We start from the raw sequence: 21,685 nt of genomic DNA, 5'->3' as shown, positions 1-21,685 counted from the left end.
TTCCATAGAATTACTGCCTTTACTTTCTCCTAGGAGTTTTATGGTTTCAGGTCTCAATGAATGGCCTCTTTTTAAACTAGCTAACCTATTGTTTAAAATGAAAAATGTGTGCTATTCCTCCTCATAAACACTGTGTGGCTTTGGAGTTAGATTTGGTTTCAGATTTCAACAATAGAAAAAAAGATGTTAAAGCATTGGACAATAAGTTAACAGATTTGCATGTCAGTATGTCTTTTCTATGCCAATGATGCTTCTCTCTCAGTGCAGTTTAGAAAATGAGATGAGCTAATGTATGAACATAGCTCCTAAATAACAGTGCTAAATGAATAATATTTTAATAGTTGCTCATTTGTGGAAATATGCATATAAAAATTTAAGTGCTTGAGTTTTTTTCTTAAAGATTTTATTTATTTATTTGAGGGAGAGAACATAAGCAGGGAGAGTGACAGAGGGAGGGGGAGAAGCAAGCTCTCCACCCATCAGGGAAACTGACATGGAACTCCATCTGAGGACCCTGGGACCATGATCTGAGTCAAAGGCAGATGTCCAACCGACTGAACCACCCAGATGCCCCTAAGTGCTTGATTTAAAAAATATATCTCTTCCACATAATAAAAATTTTAGTATAAGTTGTATTCTTTTAACAAATATCCAGTGGTATAATAGTATAAATGTTACAGTTTTGAATACGAGGATAAGCCTCCTCTTTTGTTAAACTTTTTTATACAGTGATGTCATGCATTGAACTATTTGTGTAATGTTCATATATTTTCATATATATGTATTTTTTCTACATTCTAAGTGATATAGGCGTGTGTTTTTATAGGTTTGCCTGAGTCCATCATTGCAGCTGCATGTTCAAGAAGTGGCCAGAGGGTTCTGCATGTTGATTCGTAAGTTTATCAGTGGTAGCATTTAATAGTTTGTAAATATCTGTATACAAAATTGCAATTTCAATACACACAAGTCTATATATGTCATGTATAAACTAAGAAAAATGTATTTTCACTGAAAATATGTGAAATATATAAAATACAAGTTGTACATTTATACTCTGTGAAATAGTGATGTTTTTTTTAAGAATTAACTAAATATAGCATAATTTTTTTCTCATTAGTGACTTTGTTTTTTAAGTGATAATTATCCAAGAAACTTGGAAACTTCACACTTGCTTTCTTACATAAGTGCGAGGGTGTACACAATCTGTATGTGTTATTGTATTTTGGGCTTCATATTTTCTTTGTTATTCAAGTATATTTGACCTACAACATTATCTTAGTTTCAGGTGTATGACATAATGATTGGAAACTTTTATGCATTGGGAAGTATCCCCACAATAAGTCTAGTTACTATCTGTTACCAAAATTAAGACATTATATTTTCTTGTGATGGGAACTTTTAAGATTTACTTTCTTAGTCTTTGAAATTTGCAATACAGCATTACTGATTATAGTCATCATGCTGTACATTACATCCTCATGACTTATTTTATAATTGGAAGTTTGTGCCTCTTGATTCCCTTATTTTACACCCCTCCCCAAACTTCCACCCCTCAGCAACCAATACTCTTTTTTCTTGCCTAATTCCTCTGGCTAGGACTTCAATACTATGTTGAATAAAAGTGGCAATAGTGAACATTCTTGTCTTGTTCTTGATGTTAAAGGACAAGATTTTAGGTTTTCACCTGAGTATGATTTTTGCTGTGGGCTTGTCACATAAGACCTTTGTTGTTTTGAGGTATATTCTGTATATATCCAACTTGTTGGGAGTTCTGTAATCATAAATGGAGGTTAATTTCACCAAATAATTTTTCTACATCTTTTGAGATATTTATATTTTTATGCTTCATAATGTTAATACGTGTATCATTTTAATTGATTTGTGGATGTTGAACCATCCTTATACTTCTGGAAGTCCCACTTGATCATGGTATACTACCATGTTAATGTATTGTTGAATTTGGTTTGCTCTTATTTTGTTGAGGATTTTTGTGTCTATGTTCATCAGGAATACTGGTCCATAATTTCTTTTTTCTTCTCTCTTCTCTTTTCTTTGCTTCTCATGGTAGATCCTTGACTGATTTTGGTATAAGGGTGATTGTGATCTCATAAAATGAGTTTGCCAGCTTTCTCCTATTTAAGTTTTTGGAAGAGTTGGAGAATGATAGGTCGTTCTCTTTGAATTTTGGTAGGATTCATCTGTGAAGTCATCTGTTTTGGGGGTTTTGTTTGTTGGGATTTTTTTTTATTTTAATCTGATTCAATCTCTTTATTAGAAATTGATTTGTTCAAGGGATGTCTGGGTGGCTCAGTGGTTGAGTGTCTGCCTTTGGCTCAGGGCGTGATCCCGGAACCTGGGGATCCAGTCCTGCATTGGGGCTCCCTGAGAGGATCCTGCTTCTCCCTCTGCCTGTGTCTGCCTCTCTCTCTATAGCTCATGAATAAATAAATAAAATCTTAAAAAGAAAGAAATTGGCCTATTCAGATTTTCTATTTATTTATGGTTCAGTTTTGGAAGATTGTAAGTTTCTAGGAATTTATCCATTTATTCTATGTTGTCCAATATCTTAATTTTTATAGCAGTTTCATATATGTAGTGGTATATAATTTTTCTTAGTAGTTTCTTATCCTTTTTATTTCTGTGGTATCTAGGTGTAACTTCTCTTCCACTCCTGATTTAATTTATTTGAGCTTACTTTTTTCCTTAGTGAATCTTTAAATGTTTGCCAGTTTTGTTTACCTTTTTAAAGAACCTGCTCTTTGTTTCACTTATCTTTTCTGTTGTCCTTTTAGTTTCTATTTCATTTATTTCTGCTCTGATCTTTTTATTTTTTAAAAAGATTTTATTTATTTATTCATGAGAGACACAGAGGCAGAGACATAGGCAGAGGGAGAAGCAGGCTCCCTGTGGGGAGCACAATTTGGGACTCGATCCTAAAACTCTGGGATTTTGTCCTGAGCTGAAGGCAGATGTTCAACCACTGAGCCAGCCAGGCGTCCCCCTGCTTTGATCTTTATTATTTTCATCTTTCTACTAACTTTGAGTTTTTTTTTTTTCCTAGTTCCTTTAGTTGCAATGTTAGATTGTTCGAGATTTTTCTTGTTCCTTTAGGTAGGCCTATATCTGTATAAATTTTTTTCATAGAACAGCTTGCTACAACCCATAGATTTTGGTATATTTCTATTTTCATTTGTCTCAATGTATTCTTTTTTTTTTTTTACTATTTTTAAAATTTAAATTCAACTTAATTAACATGTAGTGTATTATTAGTTTCAGAGGTAGAATTTAATGATTCATTAGTTGCATAACACCCAAGTGCTCATTCCATCAAGTGCCATTCTTAATGCTCATCACCCAGTTACCCCATCCCCACACCCATCTCCCCTCCAGCAACCCTCTGTTTGTTTCCTATAGTTAGGAGTCTCTTATGGCTTGTCTCCTTCTCTGTTTTCTTCCTATTTTTCCTTCCCTTCTCCTGTATTTATCTGTTTTGTTTCTTAAATTCCACATTTGAGTGAAATCCCATGATATTTGTCTTTCTCAGACTTACTTGGTTGAGTATAATACCCTCTAGTTATATCCACATCATTGCAAATGGCAAGATTCATTCTTTTTGATGGCTGAGTAATATTGCCATTGTATATATGTACCACCTGTTAATTATGCATTCATCTATTGATGGACATCTGGTCTCTTTCCATATTTTGGCTTCTGTGGTGAAAAATGCTGTCATAAACCTTGGGGTGCATGTGTGCCTTCAAATAACTGTTTGTGTCCTTTGGATAAATACCTAATAGTGTAGTTGCTGTGTTGTAGGGTAGTTCTAGTTTTAACTTTAGTATGGAGAGTAACTTCCATACTCTGGTCTTCCAGAATGCCTGCACCAGTTCACATTCCCACCAACAGTGTAAGATGGTTCCCCTTTTTCTGGATCCTCTCCAACATTTGTTGTTCCCTGAGTTGTAAATTTTAGCCATTCTGACTGATACAAGATGGTATCTCATTGTGGTTTTTTTTTTTCTGCATTATCTCCCTTTTATATCATGTCAGTATTAGATGCTAAAGGCAGGCAAAATGCAAAGCTGTTTTTTTAAAATAATTTATTATTTATTGGTGTTCAATTTGCCAACATACAGAATAACACCCAGTGCTCATCCCATCAAGTGCCCCCCTCAGTGCGCGTCACCCATTCACCCCCATTCCTCCCCCTCCTCCCCTTCCACCACCCCTAGTTCGTTTTCCAGAGTTAGGAGTCTTTATGTTCTGTCTCCCTTCTGATATTTCCCACACATTTCTTATCCCTTTCCTTATATTCCCTTTCACTATTATTTATATTCCCCAAATGAATGAGAACATACACTGTTTGTCCTTCTCCGATTGACTTATTCACTCAGCATAATACCCTCCAGTTCCATCCACGTTGAAGCAAATGGTGGGTATTTGTCATTTCTAATGGCTGAGTAATATTCCATTATATACAGAGACCACAACTTCTTTATCCATTCATCGTTCGATGGACACCGAGGCTCCTTCCACAATTTGGCTATTGTGGCCATTGCTGCTACAAACATCAGGGTGCAGGTGTCCCGGCGTTTCGTTGCATCTGAATCTTTGGGGTAAATCCCTAACAGTGCAATTGCTGGGTCGTAGGGCAGGTCTATTTTTAACTCTTTGAGGAACCTCCACACAGTTTTCCAGAGTGGCTGCACCAGTTCACATTCCCACCAACAGTGTAAGAGGGTTCCGTTTTCTCCGCATCCTCTCCAACATTTGTGGTTTCCTACCATGTTAATTTTCCTCATTCTCACTGGTGTGAGGTGGTATCTCATTGTGGTTTTGATTTGTATTTCCCTGATGGCAAGGGATGCAGAGCATTTTGTCATGTGCATGTTGGCAATGTGTATGTCTTCCTCTGTGAGATTTCTGTTCATGTCTTTTGCCCATTTCAGGATTGGATTGTTTGTTTCTTTGCTGTTGAATTTCATAAGTTCTTTATAGATCTTGGAAACTAGCCCTTTATCTGATATGTTATTTGCAAATATCTTCTCCCATTCTGTAGGTTGTCTTTTAGTTTTGTTGACTGTATCCTTTGCTGTGCAAAAGCTTCTTATCTTGATGAAGTCCCAATAATTCATTTTTGCTTTTGTTTCTTTTGCCTTTGTGGATGTATCTTGCAAGAAGTTACTGTGGCTGAGTTCAAGAAGGGTGTTGCCTGTGTTCTCCTCTAGGATTTTGATGGAATCTTGTCTCCCATTTAGATCTTTCATCCATTTTGAGTTTATCTTTGTGTATGGTGCAAGAGAGTGGTCTAGTTTCATTCCTCTGCATGTGGATGTCCAATTTTACCAGCACCATTTATTGAAGAGACTTTCTTCCAGTGGATAGTCTTTCCTCCTTTATCGAATATTAGTTGACCATAAAGTTCAGGGTCCACTTCTGGGTTCTCTATTCTGTTCCATTGTTCTATGTGTCTGTTTTTGTGCCAGTACCACACTGTCTTGATGACCACAGCTTTGTAATACAACCTGAAATCTGGCATTGTAATGCCCCCAGCTGTGGTTTTCTTTTTTAATATTCCCCTGGCTATTCAGGGTCTTTTCTGATTCCACACAAATCTTAAAATAATTTGTTCCAACTCTCTGAAGAAAGTCCATGGTATTTTGATAGGGATTGCATTGACATGTAAATTGCCCTGGGTAACATTGACATTTTCACAATATTAATTCTGCCAATCCATGAGCATGGAATATTTTTCCATCTCTTTGTGTCTTTCTCAATTTCTTTCAGAAGTGTTCTATAGTTTTTAGGGTATAGATCCTTCACCTCTTTGGTTAGGTTTATTCCTAGGTATTTTATGCTTTTGGGTGCAATTGTAAATGGGATTGACTCCTTCATTTCTCTTTCTTCAGTCTCATTGTTAGTGTATAGAAATGCCATTGATATCTGGGCATTGGTTTTATATCCTGCCACACTGCCAAATTGCTGTATGAGTTCTAGCAATCTTTGGGTAGAGGCTTTTGGGTTTTCTATGTAGAGTATCATGTCATCGGCGAAGAGGGAGAGTTTGACTTCTTCTTTGCCAATTTGAATGCCTTTAATCTCTTTTTGTTGTCTGATTGCTGAGGCTAGACCTTCCAGTGCTATGTTGAAAAGCAGTGGTGAGAGTGGACATCCCTGTCTTGTTCCTGATCTTAGGGGAAAGGCTCCCAGTGCTTCGCCATTGAGAATGATATTTGCTGTGGGCTTTTCGTAGATGGCTTTTAAGATGTTGAGGAATGTTCCCTCCATCCCTACACTCTGAAGAGTTTTGATCAGGAATGGATGCTGTATTTTGTCAAATGCTTTCTCTGCATCTAATGAGAGGATCATATGGTTCTTGGTTTGTCTCTATCTGATATGATGAATCACATTGATTGTTTTACGAGTGTTGAACCAGCGTTGTGTCCCGGGGATAAATCGTACTTGGTCATGGTGAATAATTTCCTAATGTACTGTTGGATCGTATTGGCTAGGATCTTGTTGAGAATTTTTGCATCCATGTTTATCAGGGATATTGGTCTGTAATTCTCCTTTTTGGTGGGATCTTTGTCTGGTTTTGGAATTAAGGTGATGCTGGCCTCATAGAATGAGTTTGGAAGTACTCCATCTCTTTCTATCTTTCCAAACAGCTTTAGTAGAATAGGTATGGTTTCTTCTTTAAACGTTTAATAGAATTCCCCAGGGAAGCCATCCGGCCCTGGAGTTTTGAGTCTTGGAAGGTTTTTGATGACTGCTTCAATTTCCTCCCTGGTTATTGGCCTGTTCAGGTTTTCTATTTCTTCCTGTTCCAGTTTTGGTAGTTTGTGGTTTTCCAGCAATGCATCCATTTCTTCTAGATTGCCTAATTTATTGGCGTAGAGCTGTTCATAATATGTTTTTAAAATCGTTTGTATTTCCTAGTTGTTGGTAGTGATCTCTCCTTCTCATTCATAATTTTATTAATTTGAGTCTTCTCTCTCTTCTTTTTAATAAGGCTGGCTAATGGTTTATCTATCTTATTAATTCTTTCAAAGAACCAACTCCTCGTTTTGTTGATCTGTTCCAGAGTTCTTCTGGTCTCGATTTCGTTGAGTTCTGCTCGAATCTTAAGTAACTCTTTTTTTCCGCTGAGTGTAGGATCTATTTGCTGTTTTTTCTCTAGCTCCTTTATGTGTAAGGTTAGCTTTTGTATTTGAGTTCTTTCCAGTTTTTGAATGGATGCTTCTATTGCGATGTGTTTCCCCCTCAGGACTACTTTTGCTGCATCCCAAAGATTTTGAACGGTTGTATCTTCATTCTCATTAGTTTCCATGAATCTTTTTAATTCTTCCTTAATTTCCTGGTTGACCCTTTCATCTTTTAGCAGGATGGTCCTTAACCTCCACATGTTTGAGGTCCTTCCAAACTTCTTGTTGTGATTGAGTTCTAATTTCAAGGCGTTATGGTCTGAGAATATGCAGGGGACAATCCCAATCTTTTGGTATAGGTTCAGACCCGATTTTGACCCAGTATGTGGTCTATTCTGGAGAAAGTTCCATGTGCACTTGAGAAGAATGTGTATTCAGTTGAGTTTGGATGTAAAGTTCTATAGGTATCTGTGAAATCCATCTGGTCCAGTGTCATTCAAAGCTCTCGTTTCTTTGGAGATGTTTTGCTTAGACGACCTGTCGTGGGTAGAAAGAGCTAGATTGAAGTCACCAAGTATAAGTGTATTATTATCTAAGTATTTCTTCACTTTTGTTATTAATTGGTTTAATTATTTGGCAGCTCCCACATTCGGGGCATATATATTGAGGATTGTTAAGTCCTCTTGTTGGATAGATCCTTTAAATATGCTATAGTGTCCCTCTTCATCTCTCACTACACTCTTCGCGGTGAATTTTAGTTTATCTGATAGAAGGATGACTACCCCTGCTTCTTTTGAGGACCAGTTGAATGGTAAATGGTTTTCCAACCTTTTATCTTCAGGCTGTATGTGTCCTTCTGTCTAAAATGAGTCTCTTGTAGACAACAAATAGATGGGTCTTCCTTTTTTTCCAGTCTGACATCCTGCGCTTTTTGATGGGGTCATTAAGCCCGTTCATGTTCAGAGTTACTATTGACAGAGATGAGTTTAGTGTCATCATGATATCTATTTAGTCCTTGTTTTTGTGGATTGTTCCACTGAACTTCTTCTTAAAGGGGAATTTTAAGAGTCCCCCTTAAAATTTCTTGCAGAGCTCGTTTGGAGGTCACATATTCTTTCAGTTTCTGCCTGTCTTGGAATCTCTTTATCTCTCCTTCCATTTTATATGAGAGCCTTGCTGGATAAATATGCTTGGTTGCATGTTCGTCTCATTTAGGACCCTGAATATATCCTGCCAGCCCTTTCTGGCCTGCCAGGTGTCTGTGGAGAGGTCTGCTGTTACCCTAATACTCCTCCCCATAAAAGTCAGGGATTTCTTGTCTCTTGCTGCTTTAAGGATCTTCTCTTTATCTTTGGAATTTGCAAGCCTAACTATTAAATGTGGAGGTGTTGAATGGTTTTTATTGATTTTAGGGGGGATCTCTTTATTTCCTGGAACTGAATGCCTCTTTCCTTTCCCAGATTAGGCAAGTTTTGAGCTATGATTTGTTCAAATACATATTCTGGCCCTCTGGCCCTTTCGGCGCCCTCGGGAACCCCAATTAAACGTAGGTTTTTCTTCCTTAGGCTGTCATTTATTTCCCTTAATCTGTCTTCATGGTCTTTTAATTGTCTGTCTCTTTATTCCTCAGTTTCCCTCTTTGCCATTAACTTGTCTTCTATTTCATTCACTCGTTCTTCCACCTCATTAACCCTCGTCGTTAGGACTTCTAGTTTGGATTGCATCTCATTCAATTGATTTTTAATTTCTGCCTTATTAGATCTAAATTTTGCAGTCATGAAGTCTCTTGAGCCCTTTATGCTTTTTTCTAGAGCCACCAGTAGCTGTATAATAGTGTTTCTGAATTGGCTTTCTGACATTGACGTGTAATCCAGATTCTGTAACTCTGTGGGTGAGAGGACTGTTTCTGTTCTTTCTTTTGAGGTGAGGTTTTCCTTCTAGTCATTTGCTCAATGCAGAGTGGCCAAAAACAAGTTGTATTGGGAACAGGAGAAAAAGAGAGGAGAGAAAGAAGGAAAGGAAAGAAAAAGAAAAAAGAAAAAAGGAAGAAAAAAAGAAAAGAAAGATGAAAAAGAGAAAGAAAGGAAAGAAAGAAAGAAAGAAAGAAAGAAAGAAAGAAGGAAAGAAAGAAAAAAAAAAGTGGTGGGGGAAGCAAACAAATCAAAAAGCAAAAAAAAAAAAAAAAAAAAAAAAAAACAAAAACACGGAGGAGTATCTTCTGATTCTGTATACTTTAAGTCCCTTGACGTCCCCTGGAACTGGTCTGTCTAGCTGGTCTTCTGGAGGATGGGCCTGTTTTGCTGATTTTCAGGTGTTAGCATTTGGGGGAGCTCTTCTGCTTCCTGCCTGGTGCTGGGCTCAGTGGGGGTTGTTTACCCCATGAGGCCCCAAGAGGAACTACCACAGTGGCGTGGCCAGCTCTGGAGCTCTGGATTCAGCTCCTGCAGTAAATATGGAGCTCTCAGTCTGCAGGGGCCTGGATGCTCCGGGGGCGGGGCTCCTGATCTGCTCAGTTCGGGGCAGGAGTGTCCTTGCTGTCCTGTGCCCTCCGGGCCTCTGCCTGTCCTGGGCGGGGCGGGGGGAGGGGCGCGGGGGGAGGTCGGATCCTGGGCTGTGTCCTTGAGCCCTGTGCTCCAGGGCCTGCGCTGTGGTCAGGCCGTGCAGCGGCCTCTGTGCCTCTCTGGGGAGCCGGCGCCCGAGCCCCTAGGAGCTGCTCCCAGAGCTGTGCAGCCCCCTCCGCACAGAGCCTCTTCCTCTGCCTGAGCTGCCTCCGAGCTGCTCCCAGGACATGCAGCCCCCTCTTGGGGAGCTGCAGCCCGAGCCCCTTGGAGCTGCTCCTGGGTGAATGTGTGCGTGCTCTGCAGCCCTTTAGGGAGCTTGGCGCACTTTCCCCGGGGCGCAGGTGTCTGTTAGTGTCCCACGGAGCCTGAGGCCATCCCTGCCCTCCTGGGGTCCTGCTCTAACTCCTTGTGAGGGCCTTTCCGCCTGGGAAGATTGTTGAACTTGAAGCTCCTGCTTCTCTGGGACAGTGCCTTCCTGTCCTGGGGGCACTTACCCCGGCCTTAGCCCGGCTCCTTGCGGGGCACCTCCCCCTTGGATGCCTTTTGTTTCTTTATCTCCCCCCCCTTCCTACCTTGATAGAAGTGTGACCTCTTCTCTGTAGCATTCCAGCTTTTCTCTCTTTAAATCTCAGGCCGAATTCGTAGATTTTCAGGATGATTTGAAGGTTATCTAGGTAATTTGGTGGGGACAGGTGATTTGGGGACCCTACTCTTCCACCATCTTGCCCCTCCTCCCCTCATTGTGGTTTTGATTTGTACTTCTCTGATGCTGAATGATGTTGAACATTTTTTTCATGTGTCTGTTGGCCATTTGTATGTCTTCTTTGGAGAAGTATCTGTTCATGTCTTTTGCCCATTTCTTGCCTGGCTTGTTTTTTGGATGTTGAGTTTGATAACTTCTTTATAGATCTTGGATACTAGCCCTGTATCTGATAAGACAGTTGCAAATATCTTCTCCCATTCTGTAGGTTCCCTTTTAGTTTTGTTGATTGTTTCCTTTGCTGTGCAAAAGTTTTTATCTTGATGAAGTCCCAATAGTTCATTTTTGCTTTTGTTTCCCTTGCTTTTGAAGACCTGTCTAGCAAGAAGTTGCTGTGGCCAAGGTCATAGTGGTTGATGCCTGTTTTTTCCTCTAGGATTTTGATGGTTTCCTATCTCAAATTTAGCTCTTTCATCCATTTTGAGTTTGTTTTTGTGTATATTGTAAGAAAGTGGCCCAGTTTCTTTCTTTTGCATGTGGCTATCCAATTTTCCCAGCACCATTTCTTGAAGAGACTGTTTTTTTTTTCCATTGGACATTCTTTGTTGAATATTATTTGACCATATAGTTTTGGGTCCATTTCTGGGTTCTTTATTCTGTTCCAGTGATCTATGTGTCTGTTTTGTGCCAATACCATACTGTCTTAATGATTATAGCTTTCTTTGTAATAGTGGTTGATGAAGTCCAGCATTCTGATACTGCCAGCTTTGGTTTTCGTTTTCAACATTCCTTTGGCTGAGGTCTTTTCTTGTTCCATGTAAATTTTAGAGTTGTTCCAGCTGTATGAAAAATGTTGATGGTATTTTGATAGGGATTGAATTGATGTGTAGATTGCTTTGGGTAGCATATACATTTTAACAATATATGTTCTTCCAGTCCATGAGCATGGAATGTTTTTCTATTTCTTTATGTGTTCCTCAATGTCTTTCATAAGTGTTCTATAGTTTTTGGCATACAGATCTTTTGCCTTTTTGGTTAGGTTCATTCCTAGGTATCTTAAGTTTTTTGTTGCAATTGTAAATGGGATTGATTCCTTGATTTATTTTTCTTCTGCCTCTCAGTGTATTCTTTTTTAAAGATTTTATTTTTTTTAAAGTAACCTCTACACTCAATGTGGGATTTGAACCCACAACCCTGAGGTCAATTGTCATATGCTTCACCAACTGAGCCAGCCAGGTGCCTCATGTCTCAGTGTATTTTTTGACATCCTCATTGACCCATTGGTTGTTCAGCAGTATGTTGTTTAATCTCCACATGTTCATGATTTTTTTTCCAGCTTTCTTCTTGTAATTCATAGTTTTACATTATTGTGGCTGGAAAAGATGTTTGATATAATTTTAGTCTTAAATTTATTGAGACTTGTGGCTTAATATGTGATCTGTTTTGCAAAACATTCCACATGCACTTGAGAATTGCTGCTTTGGAATGAATGCAAGTTCTATATATGTCATTTAAGTCCACTTTGTCTAATATGTTAGCGAAGGCCAATTTTTCCTTCTTGATTTTCTGTGTGGAGGATCTATCCATTGGCGTATGTGGGGTGTTAGTCCGTCACTATTATTGTATTGCTGCCATTACTTCCTTTAGGTCTGCTAACATTTGCTTTGTATCTTTTGGTGCTCTTATGGTGGGTGCATATATAATTTTTTTGCTGGATTGACACCTTTATCATTATGTAGTATCCCTCTTGGTCTTTTATTACATTCTTTGTTTTAAAGTCTATTTTTTAAAATAAGATGAAATCAGAGAGGGAGACAAATCATATGAGACTCTTAATCATAGGAAACAAACAGGGTTGCTGGAGGGGAATGGGTTGGGAGAATGGGGTAGCTGGGAGATAGACATTAAGGATGACACATGATGTAATGAGCACTGGGTATTCTATAAGATTGATGAGTTACTGACCTTTACTTCTGAAACTAATATATATTAATTAATTGAATTTAAATAAACAAGTAATAACAGGGCAAAAAAATAACAGATAAACCATAAGAGACTCTTAACTATAGGAAACAGGGTTGCTGGAGTGGAGATGGTTGGGCAGATGGGCTAACTGGATGATGGGCATTAAGGAGGGCATGTGATGTAATGAGCCCTGGGTGTTATATACAAGTGATGAATTAATGAACTCTGCATTTGAAACTAATGATACACTATATGTTAGCTAATTGAATTTAAATAAAAAAGTAAATTAAAAAATAAAAAATTGTGTGATATAAGTATAGCTATAGCATCATTTTGTTTCCATTTGCATGCAATATACTTTATTAATATAATTTATTAATTCACTTTCAGTCTTTGTCCTTCCTTGTGAAATGAGTCTGTTTTATGCAGTATGTAGATCATCTTTTGTTTTGTTGTTGTTTAAATATTTATTTATTTGAAATAGAGCACAAGGGAGGGGAGGGGTTAGGGGAGAGGGAGAAGCAGACTCCCCAATGAGCAAGGAGCCCAATGTGGGGCTTAATCCCAGGACCCTGAGATCATGACCAGAGCTGAAGGTAGACGCTTAATCGACTGAGCCACCTAGGCACCCATAGGTGGTTTTGTGCTTTTATCCATTCTTCAGGAACTCTGTGTCTTTTGTTAAGAGAATTTAGTCCATTTGTCTTTAAATAATTGTTGATTAGTAAGTAGTTAATGCTTAGTAGTATGTACATATTGAAAAGCACTGGACTTGTGAGATCCCTTTTTATTGCATGTCCCAGCATCAGGATAGGTAATGTTTTGGCAAGATTGTGTCTCTGCCTCTCCTATTATCTGGTTGCAGTTTTTTTTTTTATTCTTTGTTGTGGATAAGCAGCTCATCTAGTTTTCAGATATATTTCAGAAGGAAATGATCCAAATGTAACTATACATTTGGTGTGTACTTGGGAAGAGATGAATTTAAGGATCTTCCTATGTTACCATCTTGCAGAAGTCCTCTACCTTCTATTATTTGGATAAAGGAAAAAACAGTGGTCTCCTGTAGGGGTGGGAAAAAATGTATATGAGATATTAAAGAATCAAGTGTTGCCCTAGTTTTCACTTTTCCTTTTTTTTTAAATGTTTTATTTATTTATTCATGAGAGACGCAGGGACATAGGCAGAGGGGGAAGTGGGTTCTCTGCAGGGAGCCTGATGTGGGACTTGATCCCAGACTCCGGAATCATGCCCTGAGCCAAAGGCAGATGCTCAACCACTGAGAGCCACCCAGGCTTCCCTAGTTTTCTCCTTTCCATATTCTCTCATGTTAAAGAGATCTCAAGATGTCTGTGGCACTAATTTATGAGTGAAAGTAATTTTAATTTGCTTAACCTAATCTAGCATTCTACATGTTGTATACTATTAAGAGATGACGTGATATAATAATGATAGCTAACATTTATGGAATATTTGGTTGGTACTGTGTTAAGTAGTTTATAAATATTGTTATTTAATTCTTAATACTTTTCTCTAAAAGAAGTATAATTTTTCCCCTTTGGGAGATAAGGAAACAAATTAAGAGAATTGAAATAGCTTGTCTAATGTCACATGTCTGTTAGGGGAAGAACCAGGATTTAAACCCAGGTCCATTTGAAAACAAAGCCTGTGTTTTTTCTCCAAGATAAGCTGTAGGATTGGAAAATAGACGCAAATACTGGACTTGATGGTCAAAAGACCTAATTCACATAGTGACTCTGACAATGATTAGTTATATCAAGTTGTTTTCATCAACTGTAAGATGTGGCTAGTGTACAACTTACCTTGAAAAGTCACTGCAGGGGCCCAGTAAGATGTACATGGGGGTGGGTAAAAGATAATAAAATTAACTTTTCAACATGTAGAGATTCAAGTTAATCAGGGATATTTAATTAATGGAGTTGTCCAGTAAGCTGATGATTCATCTGTAGTTTCAGCCCCAAAATAGCTGAGTTTGGGGCTTACCAGAGATTCTCAGATGGGCTATAGCAATTTGTAAGCCATCAGCAGAGGAGTGATAGTTGAGTCAGTAAAGAATAAATGAGATCACAGTGAAAAACAAGAATTAAGGGCTGTTTCTGTACATTACATACTCATCTACCTAGTTTGGTTGTCTAAAAATGGATTTGAGTGGGTAGACTAGTGTCAGTGACTAATAACTGTCAACATAGGAAGGTCTCTGTCTAGCCCTAATTACTGGGGACTCAGCCTGGAATATTTGATTCTGGGAGACTGATTTGACTGCCAAAGCAACTGAATGTAACCTTATGGGATGCTTTTAAAACCAAGTAAGGGCTGGTCTTCCTCTGTAACATTAGAATTGCATCTGCATACTCTACCACCAAGGCTCCACCTGTTTGATCTTGGAATGAGTGAGTGGATTGTGAAAGGAACTTGGCTTTCTTATATATCGGGTATGTGGAGATTTTAGTAAAGGAGAATTTGTGTAGGGAGTAAATCCAATATATTCTCTTGTTTGTTATTTGTCAACCAGGAAGGTTAAAACGTGTCATGATTCTTTATAGTATTCCAATCAATTTAAATGGAATAGATTCTCTTCTAATGTGCATAGTATATCGTACTCTTTAATAGCAGGTAAATCAATACTAGTAGACATACCACACTATTATTTTCCTACTTTTATCATATACAGAAAGATATTTGCACACATTAAAGTTGAGAAATGCAATAAAATTGGTTGTATTTTAGGTCCTGGAAATGAATATAGTCTCTCCAACTCTGGCATTAGAGTAGAAATAGTCGTGAAATATTTTCCCATTTTTATTGTCCAGATGAATTGGAGAAGCAGAACAAAAATTTGACTTCATTCTGTCTAATGTCTGTAAACAGATTCATTGCCTTTACTTAGAATAACTTAGATTCTGGGATATTTATTATATGCTTACATTTATAAATTTAAAGATTATAAAGGACAGTGCATATAGTGGAAAGAGTAGACTTTGGGGTCTGATATGCCCTGGGCTTAAATCCAGGGCATTTCCTAGCTGAATGAGTTAAGTAAGATGCTGAACTTCTTAATTGTTGTTGTTGTTTTCCTTCCTAATTGCAAAATGTGGGTAATTATAGCACGAACTCTCTCAGGATTCTTGTGAACATTAAGTGGTAGTGAATGGAAAATGATCTATAATGTGTATTATCCTATTTTTTTTCTTCCCATTAATATGAATTAAGGCAACTTTTTTCAAAATATGTTTTGTTGAACTCTAATCTCTTCAGTTGCTTTTTAAAAAAATGATCATTAGTTAACTAAATGTTTTCATCTTGATGAGAACACACATGAACACGAAGGATTTATTAAAAAGCTCCAATTAAGATGGTGGAAGAGTAGGGTCTTCAAGTCACCTGTTCCCACCAAATTTCCTAGATAACTTTCAAATCATCCTGAAAACCTACGAATTCAGCTTGAGATTTAAAGAGAGAACAGCTGGAATGCTACAGTGAGAAGAGTTCACACTTCTATCACGGTAGGAAGATGGGGGGTGGAATAAAGAAACAAAAGGCATCCAAGGGGGAGCGGCCCCACGAGGAGCCGGGCTAAGGCCAAGCGGTGAGTGCCCCCAGGACAGGAAAGCCCTGTCCCGGAGAAGCAGGAGCTTCACCAATCTTCCCAGACGGAAAGGCACTCACATAGAGCTCTGGCAGGATCCCAGGAGAGGCAAGGATGCCCTCAGGCTCCCAGGGGCACTAACAGAGGAACTGCGCCCCAGGGGAGAGCGCACCACACACTGTAGGCTGAGCTCCCTAAAGGGCCAGAGGGCACTCCCAGCAGGGCTCTGGGAGCAACTCAGGCAGTGGCTCAGGCTGCAGCTCCTGGCAGAGGGGGCTGCGAGGGCCACAGGAGGGCGATTCCAGCAGCGCAGGCCCCGGAGCCAAGGGCGCAGGGTGACACAGCTCAAGATCTGGCACTCCCCCTGGGACAGGCAGAGGACGGGAGGACACAGGACAGCAAGGATGCTCCTGCCACTGGGCGGTCCCGAGCTATGCAGATTGGTGTCCCCCCGCCCTCGGAGCATCCAAGCCCCTTCAGACTGGGAGCTGCAGTAGTTAATGCAGGAGTTGAGTCCAGAGTTGGAGAGCTGGCCTCCCCAACTGTTGTTGTTCTTCGGGGTGTCACCTTGTACCTGGGTCTGAGCAGGGACCTCACAGGATAAACAGTTCCCACTGAGCCTTGCATCTGGCAGGTGGCTGGGCAGCTCCCCCAGGTGTACACACCTGATCATCACAGCAGGCCCCTTCCCCAGAAGACCAACTATGAGGATAGGGGAAAAGCAACTTCTTGACCAAGCAGCATCACAATGTTCCAGGGGAAGTCAAGGGATTTATAGTATATAAAATCAGAGGATACTCTCCCTTGTTTTTTGTTTTCTGTTTGTCCCCCCTCCCCCCATTTTTCTTTCTCTTTTTCTCCTTTTTCCAGTACAACTTGTTTTTGGCCACTCTGCCCTGAGCAAAATGACTAGAAGGAAAACCTCACCACAAAAGAAAGAATCAGAAACAGTCCTCTCTCCCACAGAGTTACAGAATTTGGATTACAATTCAATGTCAGAAAGCCAATTCAGAAGCACAATTATAAAGCTACTGGTGGCTCTAGAAAAAAAGCATAAAGGATTCAAGAGACTTCACGACTGCAGAATTTAGATCTAATCAGGCCGAAATTAAAAATCAATTAAATGAGATGCAATCCAAACTGGAGGTCCTAATGATGAGGGTTAACAGGATAGAAGAATGAATGAGTGACAAGGAAGACAAGGTGATGGCAAGGAAGGAAATTGAGGAAAAAAGAGAAGAACAATGAAAAGATCATGAGGAAAGGTAAAGGGAAATAAATGACAGCCTCAGAAGGAAAAACTCTTCGTTTAATTTGGGTTCCCGACAGCGCCAAAAGGGACAGAGGTCCAGAATATGTATTTGAACAAATCATAGCTGGGAACTTCCCTAACTTGGAGAGGTCAACAGGCATTCAGATCCAGGAGATAGAGAGATCCCCTGCTAAAATAAATAAAAACGGCTCAACACCTCAACAATTAATAATGAAACTTGCAAATTCCAAAGATAAAGAGAAGATCCTTAAAGCAGTAAGAGACAAGAAATCCCTAATCTTTATGGGGAGAAGCATGAGGTTAACAGCAGACCTCTCCACAGAGACCTGGCAGGCCAGAAAGGGCTGGTAGGATATATTCAGAGTCCTAAATGAGAAGAACATGCAGCCAAGAATACTTTATCCAGCAAGGCTCTCATTCAGAATAGAAGGAGAGATAAAGAGCTTCCAAGATAGGCAGAAACTGAAAGAATATGTGACCACCATACCAGCTCTGCAAGAAATATTAAGGGGGAATCCGTAAAAGAAAGAGGAAGTCCAAGGAAGCAATCCACAAAAACAGGGACTGAATAAATATTATGATGACACTGAATTCATATCTTTCAGTAGTAAGCCTGAACATGACTGGGCTTAATGACCCCATCAAAAGGCGCAGGGTTTCAGACTGGATAAAAAAGGAAGACCCATCTATTTTCTGTCTATAAGAGACTCATTTTAGACAAAAGGACACCTACAGCCTGAAGATAAAAGGTTGGAAAACCATTTACCATTCAAATGGTCCTCAAAAGAAGCAGGGGTAGTCATCCTTCTATCTGATAAATTAAAGTTTATCCCAAAGACTGTAGTAAAAGATGAAGAGGGACACTATATCATACTTAAAGGATCTATCCAAAAGGAGGACCTAATTATCATGAATATTTATGCCCTGAATGTGGGAGCTGCCAAGAATATCAATTAATAACCAAAATTAAGACATACTTAGATAATAATACACTTATATTTGGTGACTTGAATATAGCGCTTTCTATAATCAACAGGTCTTCTAAGCACAACATCTCAAAAGAAACGAGAGCTTTAAATGATATACTGGACCACATGGATTTCACAGATATTTACAGAACTTTACATCAAAATGCAACTGAATACACGTTCTTCTCAAGTGCAATGAAACTTTCTTCAGAATAGACTACATACTGGGTCACAAATCAGGACTTAACCGATACCAAAAGATTGGGATAATCCCCTGCATATTTTCAGACCATAATGCTTTGAAACTAGAAGTAAATCACAAGAAGAAGTTTGGAAGGACTTCAAACACATGGAGGTTAAGGACCATCCTGCTAAAAGATGAAAGGGTCAACCAGGAAATTAGGGAAGAATGAAAAAGATTCATGACAACTAATGAGAATGAAGATACAAACATTCAAAATCTTTGGGATACAGAAAAAGCAGTCCTGATGGGGAAATACATCGTGATACAAGCATCCATCCAAAAACTGGAAAGAACTCAAATATGAAAGCTAACCTTGTACCTAAAGGAGCTGGAGAAAAAAGAGCAAATAGATCGTATACCCCGTGGAAGAAGAGAGTTAATAAAGATTTGAGCAGAACTCAATGAAATCGAGACCAGAAGAACTGTGGAACAGATCAACAAAACCAGGAGTTGGTTCTTTGAAGGAATTAATTAGATAAACCATTAGCCAGCCTTATTAAAAAGAAGAGAGAGAAGACTCTAATAAAATCATGAATGAGAAAGGAGAGATCACTACTTACACCAAGGAAATACAAACAATTTTAAAAACATAGTATGAGCTGCTATATGCCAATAAATTAGGCAATCTAGAAGAAATGGATGCATTTCTGGAAAACCACAAACTACCCAAACTGGAACAGGAAGAAATAGAAAACCTGAACAGGCCAATAACCAGGGGGGATATTGAAGCAGTCATCTAAAACCTCCCAAGACACAAAAGTCCAGGGCCAGTTGGCTTCCCAGGGGAATTCTATCAAATTTTTAAAGAAGAAAAAATACCTATTCTAATAAAGCTCTTCCAACAGATAGAAAGAGACGGAATACTTCTAAAACTTGTTCTATGAGGCCAGCATCACCTTAATTCCAAAACCAAAGACCCCACCAAAAGGGAGAATTATAGACCAATATACCTGATGAACATGGATGCAAAAATTCTCAACAAGATACTAGCCAATGGGATCCAACAATACTTTAAGATTATTCACCATAACCAAGGAGGATTTATCCCCGGGATGCAAGGCTGGTTCAGCACTCATAAAGCAATCAATGTGATTGATCATATCAGTAAGAGAAAAAAACAAGATTCATATGATCTTCTCAATAGATGTAGAGAAAGCATTGGACAAAATGCAGCATCCATTCCTGATCAAAACTCTTCAGAGTAAAAAAAAAACAAAACAAAACAAAAAAAAACCTCTTCAGAGTGTAGGGATAGAGGGAACATTCCTCAACATCTTAAAAGCCATCTACGAAAAGCCCAGAGGAAATATCATTCCCCTGGGGAAACACTGGGAGCCTTTCACCTAAGATCAGGAATAAGACAGGGATGTCCACTCTCAGCACTGCTATCCAACATAGTACTAGACGTCCTAGCCTCAGCCATCAGGCAACAAAAAGAAATAAAAGGCATTCAAATTGGCAAAGAAGTCAGACTCTCCCTCTTCACAGATGACATGATACTCTACATAGAAAACCCAAAAGCCTCCACCCCAAGATTGATAGAATTCATACAGCAATTCAGCAGTATGGCAGGATACAAAATCAATGCCCAGAAATCAGTGGCATTTCTCTACACTAACAATGAGACTGAAGGAAGAGAAATTATGGAGTCAATCCCATTGACAATTGCACCCAAAAGCATAAGATACCTAGGTAAACCTAACCAAAGTGGTAAAGGATCTCTACCCTACAAACTACAGAACTTCTGAAAGAAATTGGGGAAGACAAAAAGAGATGGAAAAATAATCCATGCTCATGGATTGGAAGGTTTAATATTGTGAAAATGTCAATGTTACCCAGGGCAATCTACACATTTAATGCAATCCCTATCAAAATACCATGGACTTTCTTCAGAGAGTTGGAACACATTATTTTAAGATTTGTGTGGAATCAGAAAAGACCCCGAATAGCCAGGGGAATATTAAAAAAAGGAAGATCAGAGCCGGGGGCATCACAACGCCGGATTTCAGGTTGTACTACAAAGCTGTGGTCATCAAGACAGTGTGGTACTGGCACAAAAACAGACACATAGATGAATGGAACAGAATAGAGAATCCAGAAGTGGACCCTGAACTTTATGGTTAACTAATATTCTACAAAGCAGGAAAGCCTAACCACTGGAAGAAAAACAGTCTCTTCAATAAATTGTGCTGGGAAAATTGGACATCCACATGCAGAAGAATTACACTAGACCATTCTCTTACAGCATACACAAAGATAAACTCAAAATGGATGAAATATCTAAATGGGAGACAAGATTCCATCAAAATCCTAGATAACACAGGCAACAGCCTTTTTGAACTTGGCCACAGCAAGTTCCTGCAAGATACATCTATTAGGGCAAGAGAAACAATAGCAAAGATGAATTATTGGGACTTCATCAAAATAAAAAGCTTCTGCACTGCTAATGAAACAGTCAACAAAACTAAAAGACAACCTACAGAATGGGAGAAAATATTTGCAAATGAGCTATCAGATAAAGGGCTAGTATCCATGATCTCTAAAGAACTTATGAAACTCAGCATCAAAGAAACAAACAATCCAATCATGAAATGGGCCAGACATGAACAAAAATTTCACAGAGGATGACATAGACCTGTCCTACAAGCACATGAGAAAATGCTCCGCTTTACTGGGCATCAGGGACATACAAATCAAAATCACAATGAGATACCACCTCACCCCAGTGGGAATGGTGAAAATTTACAAGACAGGAAACAACAAACGTTGGAGAGTATGTGAAGGGGGAGCCCCTTTGCATTGTTGTTGGGAATGTGAAGTGGTCCCGGCACGCTGGAAAACTGTGGAGGTTCCTCAAAGTGTTACAGATAGACCTGCCCTAAGACCCAGCAATAGCACTGCTGGGGATTTACCCCAAAAATACAGATGCAGTGATCGCTGGGACACCTGCAGCCCGATGTTTATAGCAGCAACATCCACAATAGCCACACTGGAAGGAGCCTTGGTGTCCATCGAAAGATGAATGGATAAAGAAGGTGTGGTGTATATATACAATGGAATATTACTCAGCCATTATAAAATACAAATACCCACCATTTGCCTCGGCGTGGAGGTACCTGGAGGGTATTATGCTGCCCGAAAAAAGTCAGTTGGAAAAAGACAAACATTATATGGTCTCATTCATTTGGGGAATATAAAAATGAAAGGGAATAAAGGGGAAAGTAG

General features: G+C 39.1%; 1 protein-coding gene across 4 annotated transcripts in view; it reads left to right on the top strand.

Annotated features, from left to right (window-relative positions):
• CHM (CHM Rab escort protein) overlaps positions 1-21,685 on the top strand; it is a 274,974-nt gene that overhangs the window by 27,091 nt on the left and 226,198 nt on the right. For all 4 annotated transcript variants that reach the window (XM_055337921.1, XM_055337920.1, XM_055337918.1 and 1 more), the window contains one exon: positions 827-893. In XM_055337921.1, the coding sequence (XP_055193896.1) occupies positions 827-893 (67 nt within the window). The remainder of the gene's footprint in view (positions 1-826; positions 894-21,685) is intronic.

This window comes from Nyctereutes procyonoides, unplaced genomic scaffold (assembly GCF_905146905.1).
Source record: "Nyctereutes procyonoides isolate TBG_1078 unplaced genomic scaffold, NYPRO_anot_genome, whole genome shotgun sequence".
Classification (NCBI taxonomy): Eukaryota; Metazoa; Chordata; class Mammalia; order Carnivora; family Canidae; genus Nyctereutes; species Nyctereutes procyonoides.
This window is presented reverse-complemented; position numbering and strand designations above follow the sequence as displayed.